Source organism: Grampus griseus (assembly GCF_964374135.1).
Source record: "Grampus griseus genome assembly, chromosome: 2".
Lineage (NCBI taxonomy): Eukaryota > Metazoa > Chordata > Mammalia > Artiodactyla > Delphinidae > Grampus > Grampus griseus.
This window is the reverse complement of record NC_139018.1, coordinates 109,365,447-109,386,402: the sequence shown is the minus strand read 5'-3', so window position 1 is coordinate 109,386,402 and position 20,956 is coordinate 109,365,447. Positions and strand designations below refer to the sequence as shown.

The 20,956-nt window shown below is 39.0% G+C and overlaps 2 protein-coding genes across 3 annotated transcripts; one reads left to right on the top strand and one right to left on the bottom strand.

The window, feature by feature from the left end:
• Window positions 1-1,975: 1,975 nt before the first annotated feature.
• Window positions 1,976-2,227, bottom strand: LOC309819297 (H/ACA ribonucleoprotein complex subunit 3-like; the record flags this gene model as incomplete). Its single annotated transcript, XM_082649410.1, has 1 exon — window positions 1,976-2,227. The coding sequence occupies one exon, from the start codon at window positions 2,225-2,227 to the stop codon at window positions 1,976-1,978; it is 252 nt and encodes an 83-aa protein (XP_082505536.1).
• Window positions 2,228-3,869: 1,642 nt separating this feature from the next.
• TIPIN (TIMELESS interacting protein) lies at window positions 3,870-20,535 on the top strand. 2 transcript variants are annotated; one of them, XM_082648772.1, is made up of 8 exons: window positions 3,870-3,924; window positions 8,775-8,915; window positions 9,040-9,118; window positions 9,320-9,395; window positions 12,083-12,205; window positions 12,427-12,490; window positions 16,897-17,103; window positions 19,874-20,535. In XM_082648772.1, the coding sequence occupies exons 2-8, from the start codon at window positions 8,783-8,785 to the stop codon at window positions 20,062-20,064; spliced, it is 873 nt and encodes a 290-aa protein (XP_082504898.1). In that variant the 5' UTR covers window positions 3,870-3,924; window positions 8,775-8,782; the 3' UTR covers window positions 20,065-20,535. The 2 variants fall into 2 exon arrangements, with proteins under 2 accessions (XP_082504898.1, XP_082504899.1); XM_082648773.1 differs by having other exon boundaries at window positions 3,920-4,117.
• The last annotated feature ends 421 nt before the right edge of the window (window positions 20,536-20,956 follow it).

Here is a 20,956-nt window from a genome sequence, read left to right as displayed (position 1 = left end):
TGTTATGGTTTGAGGATGTAGTCCAGGAAAGATTCCCAAAGGTCTAATACAATGTACAGTGATGTAATAGTCTTCTTGTGCCGAGAACTGCTTACGTGCCTTATTGTGAAAGTACTAGTTATTCACATTCTTAATATTTTTGGAAACACTCTAAAGTTCTAGATTTGCAAAATAAAAACATTCGTTTATTTTTTTCTATTTTATTGTATGTGGCAGTCTACTAATTTTCCCCCAACATCTTTTCACCCCTTCTTCCACAGTAATGGAAATCCTGAGTTTTTACTGGGCCATGACCACCAAGAATAAAGACTATATTCCCAGCCTCTTTTGCAGCTGTGTGTGGCCATGAGATTACATTCTGGATGTAACCAGAATTGTCGTATGCATCTTCTGGGAAACATTCTTAAAATGTTGAGTCATGCCCTTCTCTCTTTCCTCCTTCCTGCTGACTGGAATGCAGTTGGAGCTCTAGAAGCCATCTCAGAAAATAAGGTGAACTTGAGAATGGAATGCTCACGTGGTAAAGCAAGAAAACAGGACACCAGTTTCCTAACACCATGGAGCACCATACCAACTATGAACTTACTACCTCCAAACTTCTTGTACGTGAGAGACAAACTTTCTACCTTGTTTATTGTTATTTTAGTGTATTTAGTTTTAGTTTTTCTGTTATTTGTAGCTGACCAGATCCTAATTAATAATCCCTGGGCTCAGGACATGGAAGCAACCTAAGTGTACATTGACAGATGAATGGATAAAGAAGATGTGGCACATGTATACAATGGAATATTACCCAGCCATAAAAAAGCGAAATTGAGTTATCTGTAGTGAGGTGGATGGACCTAGAGTCTGTCATACAGAGTGAAGTAAGTCAGAAAGAGAAAAACAAATATTGGAATCTAAAAAAAAAAATGGTTCTGATGAACATAGGGGCAGGACAGGAATAAAGACACATGTAAAGAATGGACTTGAGGACATGGAGAGGGGGAAGTGTAAGATGGGACGAAGTGAGAGAGTTGCGTTGACATATATACACTATCAAATGTAAATTAGATAGCTAGTGGGAAGCAGCCGAATAGCATAGGGAGATCAGCTCCATGCTTTGTGACCACCTACAGGGGTGGGATAGGGAGGGTGGGAGGGAGGGAGATAGAGGGAGCAAAAGGGAGAGGATATGGGAATATATGTATACATATAGCTGATTCACTTTGTTATATAGCAGAAACTAACACAACATTGTAAAGCAATTATACTCCAATAAAGATGTTAAAAAAATAAAAATAAAGACACACCAAAATATTTGCTTGTTAAAAAAAAAAAAAATCCCTGGGCTCGTCACCTTGATTACTAATGCTGATGCAGACCCAACTGGGTGATACGATCCCAACCTGGGCATGTTATGTACAAGGCAGGGGCAAGTTGATGCCACAGTCTTGAGATGGAGTCCTCAAGTACATAGCAAATCACTACCACCAGCCAGTCCAGTACTTACCTAAGTGATAAGCCCAAATAACACCAGCCAATAGATAAGACACAGAGACTTTGCTTTTCAAATGTGGTTTAGAAATAGTTCATGGTCTTTTAGTTTTAAAAGATTTACCCCATTTTTCTTCTTTCAAACTTCACTTCTGGACTGGGTTTCCAGCTTTCCAGAAAAACTTTTACACTCTATACTCAATCCTTGTTCTTTGATAGTCTATTTTTCCTTTAACACTATTCACTCTTTTTTTTTTTAGCTCTTTCAAATCATTTTAATAACCTGGGAGTGATTCGAAGTATGAAAAGATTCAAACATTTTCCCTTTAAAGGGGATGCTACCATCATTGCCTCACAAGAAGCATGATCAAAGGCAATGATGAGACTGAATTCCAAAGAGCAAGGGTCGTAGGAAGGCTTCAAGGCTCACGGATTGGAGAGCTTGGTGTCAGAAAGTCTCTCGAAGGCTAGCAGGCAGAAGAGACATGAAATTTTCATGTCAGAGGATGGGGCACGGTTTCTGGGTCATGAGCACCTTGAAGTGTCTCTTGATGGTGATTTGGTGTCTAGAATATTTATCCGGGGAGAACCGAACAGGATGGGCCGAGCAGGTCTGTTGTCCCATAGGGTCAAGCTTCTTCAGCATATAGACCCGGTCTCCCAGCTCGTTGAGGCAATACTGGAGAAACCCGACCACACTGAAGCCAGAGGTTCCAATTCCATCTGTAGCTCCTCTAACTGACAGCCTCATGTGTTTTCAACACTATTCACTTTTAAAAACATCAAACAGTTCTAAAAGTTTTAATGACATGGTCTATGAGAAAGTTATTTTTTATATTTCTGGTGCAATTGTTAAGGAAAATATATTTCTAGTATTCCTCACATATGAAAAAGAGGACAGTCTTAGACATTAATATGCCAGTGCCTTACAACTGTAGTAGTTATATTCACACAGACTTACGATCAATTACCAAAGCCTTTACATTTTCTAAAAGGGTCAAACAATTTACAAATTATATGGATAATAATAGGTAACATTTATTAAGTACTATCATTTAATCCTCCTCATAACCCTATGAAGTAGATACTATTATTAATAATAAGGAACTGAAGCACAAATGTCAACAAGTAGTAAATGATGAAACTGAGATTCAAACCCTCAGAGCTTCAGCTCTGGGCATTTTTGGGGGGCGGGGTGGCATATAACTTCTTAATTTCTCAAAGTGCTTTTTTTTTTCTTTTTTTGGCCAGGCAGATTGTGGGATCTTAGTTCCCCCACCAGGGATCAAACCCATGCCTCCTGCAGTGGACGCACTGAGTCTTAACCACTGGACTGCCAGGGAATTCCCTCAAAGTGCTTTTATATTTATTTTATTAGACATAAAGTGGAGAATATAGACTGTTATCTGGATAATTAGAAGAATGCCTCTTGCCTCAGTTACCCGGACTCTTGAAGTTAACATATTTCCCATTTAAATTAATGTTAATTTTGTAAATTGCTTAATATTTTTTATCTTGCATTTATAGAAATAAAACCATAAAATTAAGGAAAATGTGGTACATATACATATTTGCATACATAATTTTAGATAGAGCTTGCAATTTACTTTCTCTTATTCTTTTCACATACTTATTCTATAATTTTAATGAAATATTTCAAGCTACAGAAAAGTAGAGAAAGAAAGTAGCAAACACTACTCATCTTCTTGGTCTGTCAAATCTTGATGCTATAGGTGCTAAAGGTAACTTTTTTTAGTTTTCTGAATAGTTAACACATTTATATGTTTCAAAAAAGTATGGTGTTAAGTCCCCATCCCACCCTGTCCCGTATGTCCAGTTCCCATCTCCACTTACTTATATATTTATTTTGTGTGCATGTGTGTGCAAGCAAATATATATTGCACGAATATATTTGGACTCACATAAAAAAAAATTAAAGGTAACACATTTTTGACATTCTTCTTTGTGCCCACAATCCTAACACTCTTTACTGCCTCTTTTCTCGGCTCATTATTCAATTAATAGAACACTTATGCTCAAGGAATTTTGTTAGTAACTCTGAAGAATCGGTAGTTTCTCATCAAATTCTGTTTGCCTCCATCCTTTATATTCCATCCACAACCCAGTTTTCTAAAAACCTGAGATCTACTTCCAAAGTCTGAAGTGCATAGAGCATAACGAACACGAACATCACACGGACAAGGTGACTAAACTCCTCGGAAGAATTCGTGAGGGCGGAAGCGGTAGGGAAAGCAGTGCGGGATGGGTCGGACGCCGGAAAGGTGGGGATGGACGTGGGTGGGCGGGACCTGGGGGAGGTGGGTCCGGTAGGCACCGCCCAGGCTTTTGGCGCCAAAAGCCAAGGACTCTTCTCGCGACAGTCTCGCGAGATACACCGTTTCCCGGCTGCGCGGATCCCTGTGCTGTGCCTACAGCAGTCGGCTTGAGGTGAGAGCGGGCTGGCGGGACTGTGAGGTTCCCGAGGGGAGAGCCGGCCGAGGGAGTCAGGCTGGGGAGCGGGGTTGCCGGGAAGTCGCAAGGAGGGAGTGAGAAAGCAGGAGGACATGACTGAGACGGACCTGGGCTGATCGGGACTGGAGAGGAAGGGGGCCTGACCGGCTGCGACCTGTGCGGAGAGGAGGTCGGTGGGGACCAGGGCCGGCGCTTTTACATCTTATTTACGTTTCGGGTCTGTCTCTCTCTAAACCAGGCCTTTTAGTGTAAGGGAACGTGTGTCAGATACATCGTTATATCTCCAGTTTCTGTACCGGGGCTTCTAAACACTGGAGGCGTCCTGTGAATGTTGAATGAATGAATGAATGTGGTTGAAGTGAGAGGACAGATGGGAGTGAGGACGAAGGGAGGTCGGAGAAGAGGGATGGGATGGGAAGTTTTGTGGTTTTAGGGCTGGGTAGCAAGGAGGTCATTGAGTCAGTTTGGTAGGACTTCCTAACGACAGGGACTTCTGTTTTGGTGACTTAGAAAAAGTTGGGCATTGGACACCTAAGGGTCTGGGAACGAATTTGGATATTAAATTTTTTTGTTACCTTCACTCTTCTGCGAGTCTGAGGACTAGAGGAGGAAGTGAAGAGACCTTAATCAATGTCTAAAAAGAGACTAGGCAACCATTGTCAAGAAGTTAAAGACAGAGCTATCTTTTTTTGCGGTACGCGGGCCTCTCACTGCTGTGGCCTCTCCCTTTGCGGAGCACAGGCTCCGGACGCGCAGGCTCAGCGGCCAAGGCTCACGAGCCCAGCTGCTCTGCGGCATGTGGGATCCTCCCGGACCGGGACACGAACCCGTGTCCCCTGCATCTGCAGGCGGACTCTCAACCACTGCGCCACCAGGGAAGCCCGAGACAGAGTTACCTTATTCACTACAAGTTTCCTGACAAGTCCTACCCCAGGCTTGACTGGTTCCTTGCATTGCATCGTTACACTTAATATAGTTTGTGCCCTGTTATCTCATTCATAGCTTCCTGTTGGCTTTAAAGGTGTGAGCCCCATTTCTTCCCAGAAGGCTTAACTATTGATGGAATGAGGCCCAAAAGTTCGTTTTTTCTGCAAGATGGCTCTAGTAGTGCTTCTTAGTTGTCTTTAACTTCATTTGAAACAATGAAATATCAATGTGTATTTAAAAAAAAACTTATCAAAATTGGTGAATTTTTGTGTAGCCATTTTGATATTGAAGATGGAAGACAAAAAGCAACACTTTTGGCATAATTATGCTTTGTTATTTCAAGAAAGGTAAAAATGCCACTGAAACATAAAAAAGGATTTGTGCAGCGTATGGAGAAGGTGCTGTGACCGATCGAACATGTCAAAAGTGGTTGGTGAAGTTTCGTGCTGGAGATTTCTCGCTGGATGATGCTCCACGGTCAGGTAGACCAGTGACGTTGAAAATCATTTGCACCAGCTTGGTTATGTGAATCACTTTGATGTTTGGGTTCCACATAAGTTAAGCGAAAAACCTTCTTGACCATATTTCCGCATGCGATTCTCTACTTAAACGTAAAGAAAATGTTCCGTTTTTAAAACAAATTGTGATGGGCAATGAAAAGTGGGTACTGTACGATAATGTGGAATGGAGGAGATCGTGGAGAAAGGGAAATGAACTACCACCAACCACACCAAAGGCTGGTCTTCATGCAAAGAAGGTGATGTTGTGTATATGGTGGGATTGGAAGGGAGTCCTCCATTATGAGCTCCTTCCGGAAAACCAAAGATTAATTCCAACAAGTACTGCTCCCAATTAGACCAACTGAAAGCAGCACTTGACAAAAAGAGTCCAGAATTAGTGGAAAATGCATAATCTTCCATCAGGATACCACAAGACTGCATGTTTCTTTGATGACCAGGCAAAAACTGTTACAGCTTGGCTGGGAAGTTCTGATTCATCTGCTGTATTCACCAGACATTGCATCTTTGGATTTCCATTTATTTAGGTCTTTACAAAATTCTCTTAATGGAAAAAATTTCAATTCCCTGGAAGACTGTAAAAGGCACCTGGAGCAGTTCTTTGCTCAGAAGGATAAAAAGTTTTGGGAAGATGGAATTATGAAGTTACCTGAAAAATGGCAGAAGGTAGTGGAACAAAATGGTGAATACGTTGTTCAAAAAATTTCTTGGTGAAAATGAAAAATGTGTTTTTCATTTTTACTTAACCGAAGGAACTTCAATGTGACCTTTAACTGCCTTTCCAATTTTGAAAACCTATGGTTGATACTTTGCTTTTTTTTATGTACTTGTGGTCTTGGAAGTTTAGAATTGGAGAGACTTTGGAGATCCTCTAGCTCCAGTAGTTTTACAGTTTTGGGGAAGCTTTGGAATTCTTCATTCCTCCATTCAACAATTATTTCAGGGAGTACACTGTGGTCCAGTGTCTAAGACTCTGCGCTCCCAATGTAGGGGGCCCAGGTTCGATCCCTGGTCAGGGAACTAGATCCCACATATGGCAATGAAGAGTTTGCATGCTGAAACCAAAGATCCCGCATGCCACAAGTAAAGACCCCATATGACGCAACGAAGATCCCAAGTGCTGCAACTAAGACCCGGCACAGCCAAATAAATAAATAAATATTAAAAAAAAAACCAAATTCTTTCTTTCTTTTTTTAGTGGCCCACTGCAGTTATTAAATCCTGCTAGACAAGAATTACAAGTATCATTGCCATCAGAACTCTCACTATCCATAAACTCAGGAACTGAACAGATTCAGATAATTTTTTGAGATATCTTTCCTTCATGAACTCTCATGTTATCCCAGACTCAGGAATCTGATAGATTTGGGTAATGCATTACACTACCCATGACCTGAACTCACTAAAAATAATTCTCACCATCTGAGTTCAGGAAACACATGGATTTGCATAGCGAGGATTCCTGGGCTACGTGAAATGAGAAAGCTCAATTGGCCACCTCAGTTCTCTCCGGGGCCACCCCCTTGTCCCCCTCCTCCAGGGTCCCAGCCTTGCCCTCCAGGAGCCCCTTCCCTGTGCATTTCCCTCTTGGCCACATTTGAAGTAGGCGTTAGGAGGTGTGCCCTCCTTTGGGGCTGCAGAACTGCTCAGGTTTTCTGCTAGTTCGAGTTGGGAGGACCAAGGTCAACAGCTATTTCTTGAGCACTGGCTGTATATCACTTCTGGGGATACAGTAGAGGAGCACAGAGACCCACCTTGTCATTGCCCTTTTAGAGCTACAGTCTGTGATGGGAGACAGACATTAATCAAATAGTCACACAAATAGAACCTAATATTGGAACTGGGTGAGTGCTACAAAACTTGTACTTGACATTTTGAATGCTTGTCATAAGAGGATTTAATTTAGGAAAATTGGGGGAGACTTTTCTGAGGTGACGGTTGAGATCTGAAAGAGATTAGGAGTCAGGGAAGAGCCTTCAAGACAGGAAACAGCTTTTGTAAAGGTCTAGTGGCCTGAGGGATAGAAAGAAAAAGCATGGAGAATGGTGTGAAGTAAGTCTGGAGAAGTAGGAAAGTGCTAAACCCTGCAGGGCCTTGGAGTTTTATCATTATCCTAAGAGCAGTAGGAAGCCACTGAAGTATTTAAGCCTAGCAGTAATGTGATCAGCTTGACATTTCCAAAGGTTCAGTTTAGCTGTAATATGGAGAATGGATTGAAAGGGCAAAATGGATAGGAGTAATGGTGTAATCCAAACAAGAAGTGTTAGGAAGTGGTTGTGGAAATAGAAATGGACGAACTCAAGGGTTAATCTGGAAGTAAAATGGACAGGGTATTCAGGATGGGGGAATGAAGTGTTAAGGATGACTTGCAGGTTTCTGATATATAGCTGGATAGGTGTCATTCATTGAATTGGGAAAATTTAGAAGGTTGGTTTTATACATGATGAGTTATAGGTGCCTTTGAGAAATTTTAGAGCTGTAAAATGAGAAGTAGGGATTTAGAGCTCGGATTTGATGCTCAGGTGGAGATAAAAAATTAATGGGTCATCTATAAATTAAAACCATGTGCATAACTGAGTGAAGAGGGCCTAGGATGAAGTCTTGGATACTAACTGACCAGGTTAGAGGAATATGAATCTGCAAAGACGATCCAGGAGGAGTGTCCAGGAAGGGAGGAAAGCCAGTTGAGTACTGTGTTTCAGGAGTCAACAAAAACACTTTTCCAGAAAAAGGAACTGATCAGAAGTGTCAGATGTTTCTGAGAGGTCAAGTAAGATGGTACTGAAAAACATTCTTTCAAGTTACCAACTTAAGGATTATTTCCATTTCTTCAAAGGAAACCTTACTAGAAAACCAATATGTAAACAGTATTTTTATTTTTCCTTTTTCGATCCTCCTGCACAGCTTATGGCATATTAGTTCCTGGAGCAGGGATTGAACCTGGGCCCTCAGCAGTGAGAACACAGAGCCCTAACCAGTGGACTACCAGGGAATTCCCAACAGTATTTTTAAAAAGCTTCTCTGGTTGAAGTGGGGGTGAAGTATTGTACCCTGCCTATTTCACACCCCTTTGGACCACAGTTTGAAACCCTCTGAAAAGTTAAAATCATCATTTTATGATGGGGAAACTCAACAGTTGAGGTAAAATTATTTGCTCAAAATCATATTGTTATTTAGTGGTAGGGTCTACATTAGAACTCAGTTCTAATTTCTAACTTTGTTCTTTTTTCCATAACTTATCTTCTTCACTTCAGTTCATGATGTGTGAGTTTGAAATATGGTTTAACTGACTGAAACACATGCATTTTGCTGCAAGTGGAACTTAACTGTGTAATAAGACTACTTGGATGCATAAACATGTTTACTTTTTTTCCCCCCTAGAGGAAAAGATGCTAGAACCACAGGAGAATGGCTTGATTGACCTACCAGATTATGAGCAGACAGAAGATGAAACTTTTCCTCCATTCCCACCTCCAGCCTCTCCAGAGAGAGAAGATGGTGAAGGAGCTGAACCTGAAGAAGGTCTGTATAGGGTTCCAAAGTGGTGTCCATGTTCAGCTATCCATCTAACAGCTTAGAAATGATACATTTTATAAATGAGGCTTAAATTACTTAAGTAATATTAAATCTTGGTATATTTCACCAGAGTTAGGGAGAGGAGCACCTGTTCCTGTACCTCCAAAGAGAACAGTTAAAAGGAATATACCCAAGCTGAATGCTGAGAGGTACATTTACTATTTCCTTAAATATTTATACTTTTCTTTCCATCATTTTTTCCCTTTTATGTTACAGGCTTTTGGTTGGGATGATTTGGAGATCAGACATTTTTCTCAGTTCAGTAGTTAATATTTTTTTCTTCTTATGGTCTTGGTTTGGCCTTGATGGCTTTAGAAAACTTGAAATTTAAAACATATTTCTATTCACAGATTAATTTCAGAGAGAGGGCTTCCAGCATTAAGGCATGTGTTTGATAAGGCAAAATTCAAAGGTAAAGGTCATGAGGTAAGAAGTGTCTGATTTTTATTTTAGACCTTTGTTTTTTAAAATATCAATAAGACTGTGGGCCCATTATCATGTTCTTAGGAATCTTAGAATGTTTCACAGATACCATCATTCATCATCATATCTCTTTAGAAACTATGATGTAGTAGAAAGGACACTATTTGAAGACATTTAGGAACTGTAAATCTCTGCACAAACGTACATTTAAAAATTCTCTTTGAATTGTGTAGCGTGTAGATACAATTTTTTGCAGATGATATCTTTGTAGAGCTTTGCAGTTTATGAAGTATTTTCAATTATATTCTTTCATTATCAATCTCTGGGGTAGGTGTTGGTCCCGTTATCTAGTGAAGGAAGCAGAGTTTTAGAGTTTTAAGCCTCCACTGCGAGTGGTTAAGGGCAGAGCCTCGACTTTCCATTTCACGGCCCAGCTAGAGTAACATTAACACAGCATGAGCATGATCTTGGTGTGGTATTCAGGATAGTTGGAAAGAGGGAAGCAGCTGGAGGCAGATAGCAATTCAGAGGCTATTTCACTACCAGCAGAATGAGGTGAAATAGCCTGGATAGGGTAATAGTAGAGGGATGAACAATATATAATACTTGGAGGTGATTGGGAGGTACAAAAGTAAAAATTAATCCCAAGATTTCAAACCTGGGAGGCTGAAAATTGTAGTACACTTGCTTAGTTTCGGTGGACAGGAAGGGAGAATATAAGTCTGTGTCCTATTTTGCCACAAAACTAAACATAAATCAAGATACTTTAAAACCATGCCCAGCTCGGTTAATTCATTGCTCTTATTGAAATTTTCAGGTAGTAGTGATGAATTGATGCTTTGAATTTATGACCTCTTCATCATTTTCATAATAAGTACTTTAAACTTATACAAAGGATAAATATTTTGTGTTCCTTCACTGGGTGAGGTTGGGCTCTGAGTTTGTCTAGTCTTCTGTACTTTGCCTTTGAAAATTCTACTATTTTCTAACAAAGTTGAATCCTCGATGCTTTTTTCTCCATGTATGACTTGGAACTTCACACTGTATTTAGGTATTTCTCTTCTCTGTCCCTTGGGTGTAATGTGATATTGTGAGGTGGCTGATCAGCTACCCCAACAACTGGAAAATGGTCATAGGTGATTGAACTTTTTTTTTTAATTTAAAAAAATTTTTATTTTATTATTTTTGACTGTATTGGGTCTTCATTGCTGCACGCGAGCTTTCTCTAGTTGCGGCGAGCAGGGGCTAACTCTTTGTTACGGTGCGTGGGCTTCTCATTGCAGTGTCTTCTCTTGTTGCGGAACACGGGCTCTAGGCGTGTGGGCTTCAGTGGTTGTGGCTCACAGGCTCTAGAGTGCAGGCTCAGTAGTTGTGGCACACGGGCTTAGTTGCTCCACGGCATGTGGGATCTTCCTGGACCAGGGATCGAACCCTTATCCCCTGCGTTGGCAGGCAGATTCTTATCCACTGCGCTACCAGGGAAGCCCGATGATTGAACTTTTGAAAGAACTTTTATTTTTATCAGAATGAGAATGAAATGACATTATGTTCTCAGCATTACATATTGAGTTATTGGTAGAGTTGATTATTTTAACCATTAGCTTCTTAGACAAGATCACATACCACCACAAACAATAATTGCCAACATTTGAGGACTTGCTTTGTGTCAGACACTTTACTTGTATTACTTAATCCTCCTAACAACCCAATGAGGTATGTATGTTCTCGTTTTATTCATGAAGAAAAAGGCACACAGAGGTAAAGTGATTTGTTCAAAGTCACACAGCTATTAAGTGGTAGAATTTAGATTTGAATCTATGCAGTCTGATCCAGAGCTTTTAACCAGTCTCCTATTTTAAAATACTATAAGAAAATAAAAAAATATTGTACAGTAAAATCAGGAATTTGAAACTTTTTTCATTTATGACTCTAGTTTATTAAACTTTGTTTTTCATTTTCATTAAAAAATTTTTTTAATGTTAAATTGAAATTTCAAATATAGAGAGGTATTGTGATCTGAGAATGTTTACACTGTTCTTGCTAGTCTTTGGTACTTTGCCCTTGGGATTTCTGAATATATTTTCACAGAGCTGATTCTCAGTGCTTTCTGTATATTGTTTAGAGACCTGTCAGTTTGTATAGTTATTTCAAAAAGATATCTTGCCATATTTTATTGAAGTTTATTTTCAAGTATTTATAGGTCTGAAAAGACACATGTGATTATCTTTTAACTTTTATTAAGTTTTCATACTGGGTTTCTGTTTTCCTCTGATTTTTAAAAATCTATCCAGTGCTATTAGACTGCAGTCCTCTAAGCCAGCAGTCCCCAACCTTTTTGGCACCAGGGACTGGTTTCGTGGAAGACAGTTTTTCCCGGGGGACGAGGGGTGGTGAGGGGTGTGGGGGATGGGGAGCGGCAGATGAAGCTTCGCTCTCTTGCTCGCCCATTGCTCACCTCCTGCTGTGTGGCCCAGTTCCTAACCCACCGTGGACCGGTCCATGGCCGGGGGTTGGGGACACCTGCTCTAAGCCCTTGATAAATATTTTTCTTCTTAAAGTTTCTTTTAAAAGTTTATTAACCTTATAAAAGGACACGTGACTTTGTTACTATTATTCAGTTCTAAAATCTGCTGACAAGGTCAGTTGTGAGAATGAGTCTTCTATTTAGCATTTTTATTTTTATGTTCCAGGCTGAGGACTTGAAGACACTAATCAGACACATGGAGCACTGGGCGCATAGGCTATTCCCTAAACTGCAATTTGAAGATTTTATTGACAGAGTTGAATATCTGGGAAATAAAAAGGAAGTTCAGGTAGGTGTTGAGATCATTATGAATATCATTCACAATGCTAAATTGTATAAGGATAGATTAGTGAGGCTAAGTAGCTCTTTGGGGGTCTTCATTTTCAGTCTTAGTAGAGAGAAGGAACTAATAGTAGCTATTTGAACAACTTTTTTTGAAACTAATAGTAAAATCAATGACCGTTTTCCCCCAAATCTAAGTGAAAATGTAAAAATGTTTTTTATTTTCAGACCTGTTTAAAACGAATTCGACTTGATCTCCCTACTTTACATGAAGATTTTGTTAGCAATAATGGTAAGAATATAGGTTTATCTACTTTATAATAATTTTGCTTTTAGAAATGGATCTAGTTGGGGTAGGCAGTGTTACAGGACTGGGTTCTTAGTCTATTTTGAGTATATAATTAAAGTACAGTAAATAGGAGTGAGTTAAGATGCCTTGGTATGTCTAGAATGTTGTACATGATATTTGTTTCTTAAAGACATGGTGGTATGCCATTAAGAGATGTTGTAAAATATATTTAGCCACAGAACATGAGCTTTTGAGAACTCATGATGATGGCCCATTGATCCTTTGTAGTGCTTGCTAATAAAAATATATGACAAGATACAGTGTTCATATACATGTCCACCATTATAAAAAAGTGGCTCTGGGGCTTCCCTGGTGGTGCAGTGGTTGAGAGTCCGCCTGCCCATGCAGGGGACGCAGGTTCGTGCCCTGGTCTGGGAAGATCCCACATGCCGCGGAGCGGCTGGGCCTGTGAGCCATGGACGCTGAGCCTGTGCATCCGGAGCCTGTGCTCCGCAGCGGGAGAGGCCACAACAGTGAGAGGCCTGCGTACCGCAAAAAAAAAAAAAAAAAAAGTGGCTCTGAGGAATTAGGCAGAACAATTTGATGATGAAATAGGTCACATCTCACACAAGAGTACAGATCTTGTATGTAGGACTTTAGTTAGACCTATGTGACTGTTCCTGGTATTGATTGCATTTGTTAGTTGTACAATGCAACCATAGGCAGTCACACACATCAAAACATATGGTTCCTGCCGACAGAGTCTGTATAGTTATCAGATTTTCTGTGCGATGGCTCCATACATGTTTGTTTTTTGTTTTTAAAAAATTTAATAGATGTAGCAGAAAATACAGGCTCCATATAGAATCCCCCAAAATTATTTATAAACTGCTTTTGAAAGTGTGAAGGATTGTGATTTAAATAATCCAAGATTTAATTATTTGGTAAGGTATGGTACGAATTGATGGCATGGGATTTGATAGATGGAAAGGAATTAGTTATTAGAGTCTAAATCCCACAGCATATACTACTGGGTCAGTTAGCTTATTTATCGAACTCTTGTTTGTTTGTTTGTTTGTTTTTTAATTGATTTTTTTTTAAATTGGAGATGAACAGGGGATAGTGTACGGGGCAAAGGAGAACACAGTTACTTTTACCTAGGGGAAGGGAAAGCTTGGTAGGAGAGGGGAAAGCTTCACAGAGGAGGTATCACAAGTACTTTAAATGATAAGCAGTAGAAGTTAGGCAGAGGTGATTTTGGATAGAGGCAGCCACTTATGCAGAGGCATAAATGAACATGGCACCATTCATGGAATTACAGGCAAGTTGCGGTATAGGGTACATAGAGGAGGCCTGTATCAGAGAGCCTTGTTTGTTGTTGAATCTGTTTTCTTTGTATCCTAAGAGAATAGTATCCAGACTTGCGTGAGGCACTACAACAATAAAAATGTTTTGAACGTTTTATTTTTCTAATACATGTACTGCTGTACTGATATGATATATAATGTACATTTTTGACCTTAACATTGCAGTTTTAAAGTAAGAACAATATGATTGAATATTCTACTGAATAATTTTTACCAAAAATTTTGGGCTAATACTTTTTGATCAGTGGTTTGAAGTGGTTTGGTTGTAGATTCAGTTTTTTCTCCCAAATCTTGGTTTTAACCTTTCTAAGATGCGTAAACCCAAATGGAAGTAGAGCATCATTAACTGCACTTAGTAAATCTTGGTATTCATCTTTCAGTCTCATTCACCAGTGCAAGGACTTTTGTTGAAGTTTACTAGCAAATTTTCATCTGCCCCTTTTCAATCGTTTTACTTAAAATTAGTCAGTTTTTATATTTTTAGCACGTGTTGTCATGTCATTCCTCTGCTCAGAGCCCTGTAGTGGCTCCTTATTTCAATCAAAGTAAAAGCCACAGTCTTTATATTGTCCTACTTGGCCCTATAGAATCTTGTTTTTGTGTCCTTATCCCATTCCTCTTGCCTCCCTAACGGTATCTTTACTATTCCGTTGCTTCAGCCACACTTGCATCCTAGCTGTTCCTTGAGCCTTCCAGGCATATTTCTATCTTAAGGCTTTTGCACTCTGCCTTGAACACTGTCCTTTGCCCTCCCTCCTGCCCCTAAATCTGCATGGCTAACTCTCTCACCCGCCTCAAACTGTTTTCAAATGTCAGTTCAGTGAAGTCTCCCCTACCACACTGTTAAAATTGGACCCCCAGCCCCATTCCTGATTTCACTATGCTTTTTTTAAATAGCTCTTATTTCCCTTTAGTTATTATGTAGTTTGTTTATCTGTTAGTTTATATGTACCAGAGTGATGGCATCCTGTAGCACATTGACTATTCTTGGCTTTAGCTTCTTTGCCACAATAGCTTGCCTATGAATGTGGCAGTGAATGAATTTCATGTGTGGTTCTAATTTTTTTTAATGCCACCTTTATCCTAGTCAAAAGTGGTTATATTCACATGGATTTTCTGTTAAGATATTGTTTGTACTAAAGAGGTCATTTACTGTTGAAGAGATCTTTCCTTTCATGGCTCACAGAAAAGTATTGAATAGTTTTTTATGTATTTCATTACTATTAATTCAGAATCCTATAAGCCCTATAAGGTGAAGCATATTAGAAATCCTGTATATTGCATAATTGGTTCTAATACTTGTTTCTTAACTTTTCCAGCAATGTTTTCTAAATGTACTCCATCAATATTTCCTGACAAAGGAATGTATTTTAGTTTCTTGACACATTTTTTTCCATATCAGGAAGGAAAAGTGTATGGCTTTCTGTCTTTCACTATTAAGGAAGAAACCTCAAAAGGGGCTTAGATTGTAAAATGCTGGATTAAATACATGATTTTTAAACCTCACTGGTTTGTATTTATGTTTTAAATATTTTGCTAGTTGTGATGGTTTTTACTGGCATTAGCTAATACCTCACTGTACAATATGTGCATAGGACAAGGAGAGTAATTGTAAACTCATTTCCAATGGTGGTCTTGGTGATAATGAAGTTTTTTTTTACCTACTTGTCAGATCTGATGAGGTTATTTATTATTTTTTTAACACCATAATGTGAATGATACAGAGAGAAGGTGAAGTGTCAGCTTTGCCATCTTCTTAGTTCTTGCTTGTACTTCTGTTATCTTCTACCTACAGGTGTTTTGTTATTTTGCAGAAATCTTTTAAAGCTACCACTTGTGCATTTTGTTAGGGTTGTTTTGGTTAAAATAGATAGTATGTCAGGTTGCTTAACTGGGTAGTCAGAATTAGCTATATATCATAGTATGCTGAAATTAAAAAATGAGTGAGGACCCAATTCCACCCTTCCGCAGTATGAGCTTGCTGTCTTGAAGGTAGCTTACAGACCAGATGATTAGCTGTCATATGGATAAGTGATAGTTTGTCACTGCCAGTTCTTTTAAATATAAGTTAGTAAAACTTAATTTTTCGTAATTCTTAAATTAAATATAAATGGAAGATCTAGTATTTACTTTTCATACCCTGTGGATCATTTTAGGAACATCCTACTTTGAGATAACTGGTGTACAGAGCTTTAAGAATTTATTAAGACTAATCATGTAGAGAGCACTGAATTTTTTAAAGAGTTAACTTGGAAATATGTCCACAGATCTAAATTTCTTCCCCTTTTTCACTTTGTGTCTCAGTTTTACTGTACACAAAAAATAGCCTATATAAAATCATTACTGTGTATCATACAGACAATATGGCAAGCTACTAAAATGTTTTTAATATAAAACAAGGATAGGGCTTCCCTGGTGGCGCAGTGGTTAAGAATCCGCCTGCCAATGCAAGGGACACGGGTTCGAGCCCTGGTCCGGGAAGATCCCACATGCTGCGGAGCAACTAAGCCCGTGCTCCACAACTACTGAGCTTGTGCTCTAGAGCCCGCAAGCCACAACTACTGAAGCCTGCGCACCTAGAGCCTGTGCTCCACAAAAGAGAAACCACCGCAGTGAGAAACCCGCACACCGCAAGGAAGAGTAGCCCCCACTCGCCACAACTAGAGAAAAAGCCTGCACACAGCAACAAAGACCCAGCGCAGCCAAAAATAAATAAATAAATTAAAAGGAAAACACAATAAGGATATACTTTGGATTCTTTAAGTTCTTTTTTTAGCAACTAAGAACTTTTGCTTTCTGTTCATGCATGTTTTTAAACTAGTATTCCATTTGACTTAAAATGCCTCTTTAAAGTGATTAATAAATATTCCTTCTACTTGTTTGAATCAAGCATGTATTTGTAACATTCTCATACCTCACAAATTGTTTCTTCAGGTCTGGCACCTTGTTGCTTTAAACTGGTTTTCAGTTAATAGCTGCATAAGCTCTTTTTCTAACTAATTTAACACTACAGATGCACTAATTTTTTCTTTTCTACTGCAGATGAAGTAGGGGAAAATAATGGCCATGATGTAACTGCTACCGAGTTAGATCCCTTTCTGACAAACTCATCTGAAAGTGCAAAGTTTGCTTCTGAGCCGAGTAGAAGCCTAACAGAAGAACAACAACAAAGAATTGAGAGAAATAAACAACTGGCCTTGGAAAGAAGACAGGCAAAGCTACTGAGTAGTAGTCAGTCCCTAGGAAATGGTAAATTTTATGCTGGATTTTATGTGCTACCATTAATATATCAAGGGCATGTTAGAAATTTTAACTTCTTTACTCTTCCCCAAAATAAAATACCTCTAGGAATAGACAAATGTGATATAGTATATTAAGCTTATGTATATTTGAGAGAGAGTGGGCTTGAGAGCTAGCTGGAATCCTCAAAGAATATATGCGTCCAAGATGGTTTTCTGGGTAGCTGAGTGTCTCTTAAAAAATTGTTTTAATCATTTAAAATTGATTCTGGATCTTTTGAAAACATATTCTTCCCTGACTCCTTAAAACATGTGACATACAATTTTATCTTTATGATAATTAAAACATTACTGTGGTACTTTCCTAAACATATAAAATTCTTTGTACCCATTGAGGACTTTAGAGCCATTTGCTGTGACATGAATAGGTCCAAAAATGCTTTTTATTGCAGCGTTTCACTTCTGTTGTGAGCCGTCATGTTTGATTTCTTGTTGATTCCCTTGTCTCTTTTAAAACTGCCTTAAAATTTGCTGTTTTTTAAACAGACTGTGGGTTTGGAAACTAGACAAGTTTTGTTAAAACTATATTTAAAAATAATTGCAAATTGGTTTTGAATGAAGCACGCACAGTCACATTTATCTTTGTCAATTTCCAATCCAGTTTTTTCCTTTTGAAATGGGAAAATAGGAATTACAGTAAGTAGTGAAGATTATATGTTGTAAAACAAGTTTCACCCAAAATAATGAAATTCTCAAGTGAAACTTATTCAGTGGTATTATTATGATTTTTTTCCAGTTAGAATGATTTTTTTTTTTTAACATCTTTATTGGAGTATAATCGCTTTACAGTGTTGTGTTCGTTTCTGGTGTTTTAACACAGTGAATCAGCTAAACATATACATATATTCCCGTATCTCCTCCCTCTTGTGTCTCCCTATCCCACCCCTCTGGGTGGTCACAAAGCACCGAGCTGATCTCCCTGTGCTACGTGGCTGCTTCCCACTAGCTGTTTTACATTTGATAGTGTATATATGTCAATGCCACTCTCTCACTTCGTCCCAGCTTACCCTTCCACCTCCCCATGTCCTCAAGTCTATTCTTTACGTCTGCATCTTTATTCCTGTCCTGTCCCTATGTTCATCAGAACCATTTTTTTTTTTTAGATTCTATATAAATGTGTTAGCGTACGGTATTTTTCTCTTCCTGACTTACTTCACTTTGTATGAGACTCTAGGTCCATCCACCTCACTACAAATAACTCAATTTCATTTCTTTTTATGGCTGAGTAATATTCCATTGTATATATGTGCCACATCTTCTTTATCCATTCATCTGTCGATGGACACTTAGGTTGCTTCCATGTCCTGGCTGTTGTAAATAGTGCTGCAATGAACATTGTGGTACATGACTCTTTTAAAAATATGGAATGCTTCACGAATTTGTGTGTCATACTTGCACAGTGGCCATGCTAATCTTCTCTATCATTCCAATTTTAGTATATGTGCTGCTGAAGCAAGCACTAATTTTTTTTTTTTAAGTTTCAAAAAATTTTTAATTATTTATGTTTGGCTGCATTTGGTCTTTGTTGCTGCACGTGGGCTTTCTCTAGTTGGAGCAAGCAGGGTCTACTCTTCATTGCAGTGCACAGGCTTCTCATTGCAGTGGCTTCTCTTGTTGCGGAGCATGGGCTCTAGGTGCATGGGCTTCAGTAGTTGCAGCACGTGGGCTCAGTAGTTGCGGCACGTGGGCCCTAGAGCACGGGCTTCTGTAGTTGAGGCTCGTGGTCTCTAGAGCACAGGCTCAGTAGTTGTGGTGCATGGGCTTAGTTGCTCCACGCCATGTAGGATCTTCCCAGACCAGGGATCGAACCTGTGTCTCCTATATTGGCAGGAGGATTCTTAACCACTGTGCCACCAGGGAAGTCCAGGATGAATTTAACTTTTAACTTAACAAATGGATGTTTTGTACTACCTTGTGAAAAATTTAATGAAGATACAACTATTGTTGATGACAGTTCTTCCTTGCTGTCATTATCAAAGTTTACGTGGCAATAAGCATTTTAAGGCTCATCTTCTACTTATAATATATGACTTTAAGGGACTTCCCTGGTGGTGTAGTGGATAAGAATCCGCCTGCCAGTGCAGGGGACGTGGGTTCAATCTCTGGTCCAGGAAGATCCCACATGCCATGGAGCAGCTAAGCCTGTGCGCCACACCACTGAGCCTGTGTTCTAGAGCCCATGAGCCACAACTACTGAGTTCTTGTGCCACATCTACTGAAGCCCATGCGCCCTAGAGCCCGTGCTCCGCAACAAGAGAGACCACCGCAATGAGAAGCCCACGCACCACAACTAGAGAAAGCCCGTGCAGAGCAACAAAGACCCAACGCAGCCAAAAAAAAAAAAAATTAAACAAAAGATATTTATAATATATGACTTTAAAATTTTTCACTAGAAATGAGTATCTTAAATGTTCTTTACTGTAGATTACTTTGACATACATCTCATAAGAACATTTGATTTTTAAAAACTTCTATCTAGTAGTTGTGATTTTTTAAATGAGAACAGTTGCATTTGACTGATTCGAAAGTCTGAGTTCAAGACTTGCATTTTGAATGGATTTTATATATGTATAAAAATGGCTTTATTTGGAAGAAAGATCATAATTAACATTAACTAAAGTGATCATAGATTTCATCTCTACTGATTTAAACACGTGAAGTTTGTATTAGGTAAGATTGGATCAGGTGCTTGTAATGAATAATAATGATTTCTCTTGCAGACTTGTTAATGAACACACCCAGTACACAGACACCTGAAGAGGGTAGTACAGGTGAGGAGCAAAAGGAGGAAGAATCAAATGGATTTAACAAAGACCTTCTAGACAATCCACATAATGATGCTGCTGCCAATACTGTAAATGAAGAGGAGGAATTAAAAATAGAGAAAATGCAACTGGACCAGTCCTTTTAAAATACATAATAGTAAGTTAAAGCTTCATCTTGAAATGTTACTGAGGTTGGATAGGCCTCAAATGAGAAAATCTATTAACTTGCTATCTTCCAAATTTGAGATGACTATGCATTTTGCCTACTTTGAGTGAAAATCCTTATATAGTGAAACTTTTATAGATTCCTGTTTAAAATCTGGTATTATCTATACTTGTTTCTTATCCACTTTCGTTGTCTATTTATTCTCCTTAGTGTTTATTTTTATATGGGTATGACCTTGTAAAAATGATTGGTAGTTAATAAGTAGCTTCAACTGCTAGTGTGCCATTGAATGCCCTGTTTTTACTAAATTGGGTGGTGTTTTAAGATGTAAATATGTAATAAATGCTAATGTTCTTTTTTTTTTTTTTTTAAATAATAAGCTCACAAACTATCCCTAGAGGCTTTATAAAAGTTTCTCATTGCTATTTAGTTCTACACTTTACACTTTTGGTAAAATGTTCACAGTTGTTATATGTGTTTACATGTCTTTTGAGGAGTCACTTTAATACTTAAAGGGTCACGTGAAAAGCTGATGCATTGCCTGGCCTGCATAGGTGCTGGGGTAGTTCACATGCTCCTTGGTACCTTACTGACTAGTTAGTTGGAGAGAAACTTGCAAAGTATAATGGGGAACACAGAGCACGTAGGGAGGATTCGGTGGAGATGCCAAGGATTGGGAAGAACATGTACAATAACATAGAAATGAAAATCTAGGAAATGAGAGTTTTGGGAATGGTGAATGTGAGGCTGAAGTGTTAGGACCACGTGGTGGGAGGACCTAACTGGAGTTTTTCCTGCCTGAGTTTATCAACTTGGTGGAAGGGTAGTTGCAGATAGAAAGTACCACGTTGAGAATCAAGTTTAGAGGTTGG

What these genes read in the sequence shown, in the direction of transcription:
- TIPIN (XM_082648772.1), top strand. Translation starts at nt 8,783, where the DNA reads ATGCTAGAACCACAGGAGAATGGCTTGATTGACCTACCAGATTATGAG. An exon ending in AGGAGCTGAACCTGAAGAAG is followed by an intron (nt 8,916 to 9,039) that starts GTCTGTATAGGG and finishes ATATTTCACCAG; the next exon opens with AGTTAGGGAGAGGAGCACCT. An exon ending in GAAATAAAAAGGAAGTTCAG is followed by an intron (nt 12,206 to 12,426) that starts GTAGGTGTTGAG and finishes TTTTATTTTCAG; the next exon opens with ACCTGTTTAAAACGAATTCG.